At 45.4% G+C, this 11,307-nt stretch overlaps 2 protein-coding genes across 3 annotated transcripts; one reads left to right on the top strand and one right to left on the bottom strand.

Moving 5' to 3' along the window:
• Positions 1-3,084, bottom strand: LOC115585216 (tubulin alpha-1A chain). Its single transcript, XM_030423434.1, has 4 exons — positions 2,939-3,084; positions 1,684-1,906; positions 1,443-1,591; positions 1-1,347 (listed from the first exon to the last, which is right to left on the bottom strand). The coding sequence occupies exons 1-4, from the start codon at positions 2,939-2,941 to the stop codon at positions 367-369; spliced, it is 1,356 nt and encodes a 451-aa protein (XP_030279294.1). The 5' UTR covers positions 2,942-3,084; the 3' UTR covers positions 1-366.
• A 4,640-nt stretch (positions 3,085-7,724) lies between these two features.
• Positions 7,725-10,770, top strand: LOC115585214 (tubulin alpha-1B chain-like). Of its 2 annotated transcripts, none has more exons than XM_030423432.1 (4): positions 7,725-7,881; positions 9,122-9,344; positions 9,436-9,584; positions 9,672-10,770. In XM_030423432.1, exons 1-4 carry the CDS (start codon positions 7,879-7,881, stop codon positions 10,650-10,652), a joined length of 1,356 nt encoding a protein of 451 aa, XP_030279292.1. In that variant the 5' UTR covers positions 7,725-7,878; the 3' UTR covers positions 10,653-10,770. The 2 variants fall into 2 exon arrangements, with proteins under 2 accessions (XP_030279292.1, XP_030279293.1); XM_030423433.1 differs by lacking the exon at positions 7,725-7,881 and adding an exon at positions 8,959-8,979.
• Positions 10,771-11,307: the final 537 nt, after the last annotated feature.

The raw sequence follows: 11,307 nt of genomic DNA, 5'->3' as shown, positions 1-11,307 counted from the left end.
TATGTTACGGGAACTTTATTTAAAACATGATCATGATCATGATCATAATTGTTTTGTAGACAAACATTTATTTTTGGAATGCCCTTCAGAAAAAGTTTGAAGCAGTTGATACCTGTTTAACGAATGCTTTCTGTCCCTTTTAATGCTCCTCTTCCTCAACTCTCAACAACTCCGACCACACACCTGACAACCTGCTCACATCCTTAGTGACCCTTTCTATCACAGTGACTTTTCATAATTGACACTCTCAAGTGTTTTAATCTGTACAGCCAAACTGGTCATTAATAGACAAACATTTCTTTTTGGAATGTATTTGAGAACAGAAATCAGTTATATCTTATTTAACTAATGTCTTTATATCCCATTTTAATATTCCTCTCCTTCCTCCTCTCCCTCACCCTCAACGGAGTCAACTCCAACCTCCTCATAATCCTTCTCCAGAGCTGCCATGTCCTCTCTGGCCTCAGAGAACTCTCCCTCCTCCATACCCTCACCCACATACCAGTGAACGAACGCACGCTTGGCGTACATCAGATCAAACTTGTGGTCGAGCCGAGCCCAGGCCTCTGCAATAGCAGTGGTGTTGCTCAGCATGCATACAGCCCTCTGGACCTTGGCCAGGTCTCCACCAGGAACTACAGTGGGCGGCTGGTAGTTGATGCCAACCTTGAAACCGGTGGGGCACCAGTCCACAAACTGGATGGTGCGCTTGGTTTTGATGGTGGCAATGGCAGCATTCACATCTTTGGGCACCACATCACCACGATACAAGAGACAGCAAGCCATGTACTTGCCGTGGCGAGGGTCACATTTCACCATCTGATTGGCTGGCTCGAAGCATGCGTTGGTGATTTCTGACACCGAGAGCTGCTCGTGGTAAGCCTTCTCAGCAGAGATGACAGGGGCATAGGTGGCCAGAGGGAAGTGGATACGGGGATATGGCACCAAGTTGGTCTGGAACTCTGTCAGATCAACATTGAGGGCACCGTCGAAACGAAGGGAGGCAGTGATGGAGGACACAATCTGACCGATCAGCCTGTTCAGGTTGGTGTAACTGGGGCGCTCGATATCGAGGTTCCTGCGGCAGATATCGTAGATGGCCTCGTTATCTACCATGAAGGCACAGTCGGAGTGCTCCAGGGTGGTGTGGGTGGTGAGGATGGAGTTGTAGGGCTCCACCACAGCAGTGGACACCTGGGGAGCGGGGTAGATGGAGAACTCCAGCTTGGACTTCTTGCCGTAGTCGACAGACAGACGCTCCATCAACAGGGAGGTGAAACCAGAGCCGGTGCCACCTCCGAAGCTGTGGAACACCAGGAAGCCCTGAAGGCCAGTGCACTGGTCAGCCTGAGGACAGACAGAGACGATGATCACACATGAGATAGAGTTACGTCATTTCATTGGATATTCTTGCAATTTACTTCTGCTCTGATTTTACCCACCAGTTTGCGGATCCTATCCAGCACCAGGTCGATGATCTCTTTGCCGATGGTGTAGTGTCCGCGGGCGTAGTTGTTGGCAGCATCTTCCTTACCAGTGATCAGCTGCTCAGGGTGGAACAGCTGGCGGTAGGTTCCAGTGCGCACCTCATCTAAAGAGACAAAAACACACATTGCATAAATTGTGAGTAACAATTATTGGATACTTTCTGAACGAATGTTCAGCTAGAGGAGTCTCTCTTACCGATGACAGTGGGCTCCAGGTCCACAAAAACAGCTCTGGGGACGTGCTTTCCAGCTCCGGTTTCACTGAAGAAGGTGTTGAAGGAGTCGTCTCCTCCTCCGATGGTCTTGTCACTGGGCATCTGTCCATCCGGCTGGATCCCATGCTCCAGGCAGTAAAGCTCCCAGCAGGCGTTGCCAATCTGGACACCGGCCTGACCAACATGGATGGAGATACACTCACGCTGTGGAGGGAAAAAACAAAGAGGTTATTTACCTGATCTACATTTAAATATATTATGATAATGTAATTTAAATTATACTTAATGAAACAGCTTTATCCTCATTTTAAAGTCACACAGGCTCTCTCTGACTGGCTTTTCGACTGAAACTTGTCTGCAAAATATCCTTCCAGAGAATATAAACATTTATAAATAAATGTTTGAGTCTTAATGACAGTAGAAATGTAATTTGATAAGCACACACAAAAAAAACATCCAATCAGAAACTAAAAAACTTTTTTCTGGCGCTCTGCCAGCTACGTGTCTGGGTACCACGTTGCTAAGCGACGGGCGCTGCACTCTGGTTTGACGTTCGTTGAAAATGGTGCGAGAACAAAAAAACCCAGTTAATCTATAAACGAAAGGCTCATTTTGCTCAGAGAGATTGTAAAATAATGTCAGGTTATCCGGGGCCAACTCAGCAGTATCGATTACTATCATGAATATTTAATGCTGACAGCGCATTAACCCCCCTCCGCCCCCCCCGGATAGGGTTTCTCTGGGTGTGACATTTGAAGACTTGTGCGCATCCTCCCTGCCAGCATTGCATTAACGTTACAGGGCAGTTCTGTTTCTAGCTGTGATGACCGGAGCTTACTCATGCCGAGGGGGGGGGGGGAGCACAAAATACCGCAGAGTCGACGGCTGGACGGGAGCCTGGCTTCACATTATTCATCCTGTCCACACTGCAATCTGTTGAAAACCGCTTTTGTTCCGTCTTCCCGCCACGTAGCATGCTTTGCCCATCCAGAGACCACCACCAGAACACCAAACCTCACATTATAACATTCATAAACTATTTTACATGTTTTGAATAAACTTTGGTGACTCTTAAAAAAAAATCAACTCTAGACTTCATCCCCCACTCTTCCATTAACGCCAACGCACCGTCCTCTCCTCCTCATCCCCACAAGTTTCATCAATAAAAAAAAAAAAAGTGAAAGCAAGAAGAAAACTTCAAATATGTCTCTTTATCAAAGTTTATCAAGTCCTTACCATTTTGTTATGATGTTGTTGTTAAAGGCTGCAGGAACTCCTTGACAGAGTATCTTACAGTTCGACAGTTATGGGGTCGATGTAAGAGATAATGGCGAACATGAGGATGGACAGCGGTTTATATGCAAGTGCGGCGCTCGCGCCGGTGCCTGCTCTGTCCTTATTGGTCAACTCCCCTGTCAGTCTCGCGTTCGAAGCTGTCCGCGGCTTTCTATTGGATGAGCGCGTCTCTCGCCACAAGGACCACCTCCCAGACCCCACCCGTATCCCATCATCCTCCGGTTATTGTGCTGTAAGCATGGCGCTTGTCATTGTAAGGAAAATGCTGCGTAATTTTGGGCATGCCGATACCAGACAGACATGCCCACACAGAAAACAGTCCAAACAATGAATCCCAACTGAATAAGAAAGACTTCAACAGAGCAGAAAGCTGTATTAAAGTTGAACAGACAGTCTTCTTTGATCTTAGCAGGCCTCATATTACAAGTGACTGATGTCTGAACACCTGTCAGTGCACAATCACTGAGACAAGCACTGAACTCATGAACTCATCATCTCCCTAATTTTGGCAGTTTTATTCACCATTTGCCTGAATATCATCTCATGGATGTGTTCAGACTTCTGGGTTATACAAATCTTCCACCAATATTGGGATGCTGGTAAATCTGCCAGAAGACACAGTAAAGATAATTATGTGTCTGCAGCTCATGAATAATGTCTCAAGTGTATTAAACTCTATTTCCAGGTAGATTCTGTGAGTTGAGTTGTATTTGTTCAGCCCCCTTTTATAAACACAAGGTGCCGTTTCTCAAAACAATCTACGTATGTATCACAAAAACAGCCTCTTTTGTTCACATGCTGGCCGTGGGTTTTATTGAGCATCAGTGTCTGTTTATTTGATTTCATGTCTTCTGATTTTAATTTCAGTCTATCCCAGATAAAAGAGGTCAAGCTGCCCAGCCGTAGAAGGCCACAGACAGCCAGAGACAGCCCAACCCCCAGCCCTCCTCCCAAGATTTAACCGTTGCTAGGAAATGAATAACGAAGTTGCCTGGATACAGCCCAGTATCCACATAGGCTGCCTTTATCTGACGGTCATGTGACCCAGCTTAAATGGCAGCATTAACAGGCTGCAGTGCAGCTGCCTCAGTCGGGGAATTTGAGGCACCACAGACACCTCTTTTCCCAAATCTTCCCCCCCTGATGTCCTGCGTCTTTAAGGGAATACACTTGCTCTCACCAACAACTGCACGTGTCCTCCTCTTGCAAAAAAATGATGACCAAAGAACATAAAGTGTCATGTCATGTCAGGATGATAGGGTGTGGCCTCTGCGGTACAAGACGCCTGGCATGAAATGTGTGTCAGCTCTTCTGCTCTTCCCACACTTCACTGAGGCCGCTCACATAAAAGCTCTTTCTTCCTGGAGACAGTAAATGTTACTGGATGTGTGCAGCAGCTCTGTCGGACTCTGTCATAAAAATTCTACTCTCAGTGAGAAAGACTATAACGTGTTCTTTAGAATAGCCCGGCAAACTTACAGACAGTTAAGCCACTTGGTTGCTAACAACAAAGGCATCTCTTTGACGACAGTTGTCCCACAGGAAGAAACTGACACCTCTTTGAATGTGGGGCTGCTTAAAATAACACAGATTTTGACTTGCAAAGTCAAGAGAAGTTGACCATGGTTTATACTGACTGGCTGATGGAGTACCTGCGTAATTATTACCTCTGTTTGATTCTGAACACAAACTGTGACATGTAGGCCTACCTGTCTTTATTGCTATTCTATTTTTCCATCAGCACTTCCTGCTTCTGATATCTGATGCCTTAAAGTTAATGTCACTATTTGGCCAGGTGGTTAAATTTGTTCTCATTTAAGAATAAATCATTAAAGAGTTTTAATATAGAAGCACTTTACAGTTAGAATTAATTAATTATCACTGAGAGGACGGATGAATACATTATATTTGATATGGCAACCTGTTATAAATGTATTATTATCTATTTATTTCAATAAGTTGGACCCATGACAGGTAATTGATAATATAGTGTATAACTTTAAGTTATACAGTACGTCTCTATTTACTTACTTTAATCTTAATTATTATTTAAATGTAACTGTGCTGCATTTGGGTCACAGTTTAGGGAGATTGCACTGAGCAATTTAAATGTATTTCCTTGCTTGAGAACATAGTTTTTTGTGCGTCTGCCTCCTTCCTGTCATCACGTCTCCCTCCTTCCTGATTTGCCTCTTTTATCTTTGATTCTGTTGATTGATGATGAGACATTTCCTCTTCCTGCACATCTGCTCTTTCCAATCTCCTCTTTTCTCTCTCTCTATGCGTCCTCTGTATCTGTTACTTCCTGCAATACTGAACACAATGCTTGCTGATGAATTTTGACATTGAGATCTATGAATAAATGGCTTAATTGATTATCTATTACAATTTAAAGTAAGTTTGTATATGTGTGTCTGTACTCTAGCATTTTATTATGACTTGTGTCTGTGAGCTGTTACAAAAAGACTTATAATTAGCATTTATCATCCAAATTAAAGATTAAAAGGGCGAGTGTGGCTCAGGGGAAGAGCCAAAGTCTTGTTATTGGAAGGTTGCTGGTTCGATTCCCCTGGTCTGCATGTTGAAGTGTCCTTCAGCAAGACACTGAACCCCAAACTGCTCCTGATGTTCTGGTCCGCTCCTGGCATGGCAGTCACCACCATCAGTGTATGAATGTATTTATGAATGACTTTAAGTTGCTTTGGATAAAAAGCGTCCGCTAAATGCCCTAAATGTAAATGTAAAATCATCACAGAGGGTAGCAGGTAAAAGAAAATGGCTGAGTGGTTAAAATTCTTTTGAATGACAGTTTATATTAGGTTTATTTATATTTGCATGTCACAGACAAAGCTACAATTATGTTAATCTCGAGTCACCACATCTCAGTAGCAGCTAATTTTGATTGTGCAAAACCATAACATGTATTTCAATATATACAAGCTGAATAATATCCGGTCTGTTCAAGATCTTTAAGTGTCTTCACTCATTAATTAAAGTCATTTTAGGAGATGACACCCTTGTTTTATTTGACTTTACCTGCTTTATAACATCAACACAGGCGTTCTGCTGTGACAGATGGAAAATATGCTTTGTAACCATGTTGGTTGGGTATCATATTCCCTGTTTGTATGATGCAGTGCGGTCGGTTTCATGCCATGGAGGACCACTCCCATCTCTATAGCATTCCCATCCTCCCTCTCTCCTCTTGGTGTGCAGCTGCTCAGACCCTCCCCGTCTCACAGCTGCTGTGAAGGAGGAGGAGCTGGAGGAGGAGGAGGAGGAGTAGGAGAATATTCTCTCAAGAAATCCTGGCTGAGAGCCACGGCTGTTTCCTGTCCTTCCCTTTCATCCCCTGTTGTTCACTCTGAGTACAGCATCCACCAAAAGATGGTTGTAAATTATGCATCACTTCCCTGATGAATAAATGATGAGAACTCCCACACAAAAAGCAGAGTTTTGGGTTCATACTGCAGTGAGGATTTTTGTCTGAGTGGTGTTTTAGAGGAGACCTGTCACGCTTTTTCCATTAATTCCCGTCCTACGATGTTTCATATGGGTTGGTGTGCATGTAAGCAATCCTGAAAGATAAAAAAAAGTCCACGCCGACAGAAGTTCCTCTTTCCCACAGAATACACTGCGCCTGAAACGCCTCATCAGTAGTCTCGCTGTGACTTTGTGACATAAGCTCGACATAGTTCCCACTCTTCAAATCTACAATACAGAGACAGGACCTCAAACAGAAAACTGATGTGTTTTTTGAGCAGAAAATCATGTAATCGTATTCCAGGAGCAAGCCAAAATGAAATTAGAAACCTGAAAATGAGCGTGATACGTGTCCTTTAAACTGCTCTCATCTGCTGCAGGATTCAAGGCATCTTCAGGGGGTTTAATGTCACGAATCCTGCAGCAGCCACAGTGTAAAGAACCACACACTCGCCTCAGTACAGCCATAATGTCACATAAATGCAACTCAAGCGGTTTCAGTTCCCTCCGACAAGACAAGAGCGGAGGAAACACACCCTGCCTGAGCAGCAGAGGCACACGGAGACAGGCAGACATGGAGCCACGTGATCGGCCCACTGAATGACATCATTGCAGCGAATCGGGGACAAAGAGGGAGGAGAGCTGGAGAGCTGGCACGCCGGATGGGCGAGTACCATTGGCAGGCCTCAGCTGCAACATGGACACCGGGCATGTATCAGCTCCAGTGAGTTGGAGGCATCTTGTGCAGCAGAAGCATTCAGCCATCTTGCATCATTTATAATGCACCGTGAGCAATCACAGACAGAGAAGACGCATGTGCAAACACCAGGATGCGTTTATGAGGCTATAATAAACAGGGGGGGCTTTTATTTGTATATGTATTGCCTATTGATTAGCAGTTCAACGCCTCAATAATAGATGAATGCAGTGTTTTTCTCACCCCTCTGCATGTAGGCTAATAAACGTGCTTTGTTGGAGCAATTCAAATAAAATTGCCCAAGGAGAGAGGAAGAAATAGTCCCCCATCACACTGCACTTCCTCCTCACTCACATCCACAAACAAGGGATGTCAGGCAATATTCACCTGACTGTAAAGCGCTACAGTAGGTGTTTTAATGGAGATCATTTGCATATTTGAATGCGGAAGACAGACGAGTAGGCTGTGTTTGAAACAGCATTTTCAAATGGCGGTAGTAAAGTGTTTTTTTTTTTTTTCCTCCCTCAGCGCACAGAAGCTGATCCTCCTGCCCCGCGTATATAAACCGGAGAGCACCGCCCTCCCATTCAGCAGTTGTTGCATCGACCCCGTTGGGTACAACACGCGACGCACGGTTTTTAACGCCTTTTTCTTCACGTTTTCTCTTTCTCCTCTTCCTCTTTGACCCTCAAACGAAATCATGGTAGGTAAATCTTGCTCATACGTGTGTCTTGAGATATTTTTTTGTGAGGTAGAAATGAAGGTGAAGCAGCTGCTGCCTGTCTCGGCTGTCAGACGACGTCGTGGAGGATTTCCCACCTCAGGATGATCATCCCGACAGTTTCAGCGCGTTTTTTTTGTTTGTTTTTTTAAAAAGAAAAAAATCGCTGTGACTTCATTTGGGTTGTGTTGAGGGAACCGAGTCGATGAGCTGTAATGTTAACGTTGACACACAGGTTTGTTCTGCAGCACTGACACGGTGTGATTGTCATTGTGTGTGCGGAGATGAGAACAATGCACTGACTGGCTTCATCCAGGCTTCAGTGGCAGACGATCAGTAGGGTACACATCTGATTGTCTTTACCAAACAAAAAGCATTGTTTTCTCATTTATTGTTTTTATTTTGAACTCAAAATTTAATGCCAATACGCTCAAATCTGGCACCTTGGAAATGCCCAACACCGCTTCCATGCAGGGAGGGGCAGGTTGGGTGGGGGTGGATGAAGACTGCAGCTATCGTGTTTAATTCACATGATACAGCAGCTTATTAACCATAATGTTATTTTTTAGAAACATTTTCCGGCACAATGGTGCCTTTTGAAACACGAAATCCAAATAAACAGCCACCCTGTCGATTGATTTAACCTGAGAGATGACTAGATTCGCATTACATGAAGATTCCTGCGACACAAAATGACCCCGGTGTGATTGAAGGGGATGGGGTTGATGGGTTTTTTCCTCAAGCATCCTCCGCTGTGATTGTGCGCCCTCGAGGCACGAGAGCAAGTGGAATATTCCAGAATGATGGTGTGCGCGCGCCACGCGCACGTGAATTTGCATTCGTGCCCGTGCTTGCAAAAGAGGGAGAGAGTGTGGGATGAAAAGACAAGAGGACAAAAAAGACTGTAGGAAAGACGAGAGCAGCGTCCTCCTGCCTCGGTGGGGGCCGCTGTCAGGCATTTTTTTGTCCCCTGCCGACTGACTGTGGCGCAGGGAGGTGCCTCCTCCTCCTCCTGCTGCCGCTGCTGCTGCTGCACCGACTGTTCATCTCAGACAGGGGGAGCAGCTCAGTGTTCCCAATGTAAATATGCATTTAATTATTAACATGTAAAAAAAGCCAGCAGTGTCTGTAAATGAATGTGAAATCAAAAACTGTGAAAAAGAGATGCCTTTGTTGTTAGCAACCAAACGTGAATAACCTCCCTGGTTTTTTGTCTCCGCAGCGCGAGTGTATCTCCATCCACGTTGGTCAGGCCGGTGTCCAGATTGGCAATGCCTGCTGGGAGCTTTACTGCCTGGAGCATGGGATCCAGCCGGACGGACAGATGCCCAGTGACAAGACTCTGGGAGGAGGAGACGATTCCTTCAACACCTTCTTCAGTGAGACTGGAGCTGGAAAGCACGTCCCCAGAGCTGTTTTTGTGGACCTGGAGCCCACTGTTATCGGTAAGTATGACTTCTAGATGAGCATTAATTTAGGAAATATCTGATAATTGTAAACCACCCTGATGCAATGTTTGTTCTTGTCTCCTTTTAGATGAAGTCCGCACTGGAACCTACCGCCAGCTGTTCCACCCTGAGCAGCTGATCACTGGTAAGGAGGATGCTGCCAACAACTACGCCCGCGGACACTACACCATCGGCAAAGAGATCATCGACCTGGTGCTGGACAGGATCCGCAAACTGGTGGGTAAAATCAGAGCAGAACAAGTTAATTACAAGAATATCCAATGTCATATCTCATATGTGATCATTGTCCCTCTCCATTCTCAGGCTGACCAGTGCACTGGCCTTCAGGGCTTCCTGGTGTTCCACAGCTTCGGAGGTGGCACCGGCTCTGGTTTCACCTCCCTGCTGATGGAGCGTCTGTCTGTCGACTACGGCAAGAAGTCCAAGCTGGAGTTCTCCATCTACCCCGCTCCCCAGGTGTCCACTGCTGTGGTGGAGCCCTACAACTCCATCCTGACCACCCACACCACCCTGGAGCACTCTGACTGTGCCTTCATGGTAGATAACGAGGCCATCTACGATATCTGCCGCAGGAACCTCGATATCGAGCGTCCCACTTACACCAACCTGAACAGGCTGATCAGTCAGATTGTGTCCTCCATCACTGCCTCCCTTCGTTTCGACGGTGCCCTCAATGTTGATCTGACAGAGTTCCAGACCAACTTGGTGCCATATCCCCGTATCCACTTCCCTCTGGCCACCTATGCCCCTGTCATCTCTGCTGAGAAGGCTTACCACGAGCAGCTCTCAGTGGCCGAAATCACCAACGCATGCTTCGAGCCCGCCAATCAGATGGTGAAATGCGACCCTCGCCACGGCAAGTACATGGCTTGTTGCCTGCTGTTCCGTGGTGATGTGGTTCCCAAAGATGTAAATGCTGCCATTGCCACCATCAAAACCAAGCGCACCATCCAGTTTGTAGATTGGTGCCCAACCGGTTTCAAGGTTGGCATCAACTACCAGCCGCCCACTGTAGTTCCTGGTGGAGACCTGGCCAAGGTCCAGAGGGCTGTATGCATGCTGAGCAACACCACTGCTATTGCGGAGGCCTGGGCTCGGCTCGACCACAAGTTTGATCTTATGTACGCTAAGCGTGCGTTTGTTCACTGGTATGTGGGTGAGGGTATGGAGGAGGGAGAGTTCTCTGAGGCCAGAGAGGACATGGCAGCTCTGGAGAAGGATTATGAGGAGGTTGGAGTTGACTCCATCGAGGGTGAGGGAGAGGAGGAAGGAGAGGAATATTAAAAGGCATTAGTTAAACAGGAAGTAATTGATTGCAATGTGTTCTTGAATGCATTCCAAACATATGTCTATCAATTACCAGTTTGACTTTGTTCTAAATAAAGTTCCCGTGACACGTGAATCTGTTTGTCTTTCGTTAATTTAACCTTAATATATTTTTGGTGTTTAGTCATAAATATTGACATTCTGAATCTTGGAGATCTCATGTATTCAAGATATAGACTTATAGCACCTTGAATTTAAATGATTGCCTATTAAGTTGTGCAGCATCCAGTGTATAGAGGAAAAAACATTTAAGGCTAGTTAAGTTAGCATGTTGAAGCTATGGATTCTCAACTGCAATACAATGCTGCTTTTATATAGAGGCTCCCTGATTATCCATGAAACCTGATTTATATGGTTTAATTTACGACAACTCGTGCTTATGCCTCAGCTCAGTTGTACAATAAGATTTATATGTATGGTTTTGAAATCATAACATGATTTGTGATGATTATTTGGAACAAAATCTGTTACTGTCAGAAGCTTGTGTTTACTACCGAGGGATGGGGGAAGTCTGTCAGTGTTACATCACATGGATAAACCCAGCAGCAGATAATTTTGGGTTGGATTAGGGAGCACATCTAATTTACAACACTATCGTAGCTGCTTCATCAGT

This window comes from Sparus aurata, chromosome 7 (genome assembly GCF_900880675.1).
Source record: "Sparus aurata chromosome 7, fSpaAur1.1, whole genome shotgun sequence".
Classification (NCBI taxonomy): domain Eukaryota; kingdom Metazoa; phylum Chordata; class Actinopteri; order Spariformes; family Sparidae; genus Sparus; species Sparus aurata.
This window is presented reverse-complemented; position numbering and strand designations above follow the sequence as displayed.

Excerpts from the sequence above, each read along its gene's own strand:
- LOC115585214 (XM_030423432.1), top strand. Across the intron at positions 9,345-9,435 it reads CCTGGAGCCCACTGTTATCG|ATGAAGTCCGCACTGGAACC; the intron begins GTAAGTATGACT and ends GTCTCCTTTTAG. Across the intron at positions 9,585-9,671 it reads TGGACAGGATCCGCAAACTG|GCTGACCAGTGCACTGGCCT; the intron begins GTGGGTAAAATC and ends CTCCATTCTCAG.
- LOC115585216 (XM_030423434.1), bottom strand. Across the intron at positions 1,592-1,683 it reads CCTGGAGCCCACTGTCATCG|ATGAGGTGCGCACTGGAACC; the intron begins GTAAGAGAGACT and ends TTGTCTCTTTAG. Across the intron at positions 1,348-1,442 it reads TGGATAGGATCCGCAAACTG|GCTGACCAGTGCACTGGCCT; the intron begins GTGGGTAAAATC and ends GTCTGTCCTCAG.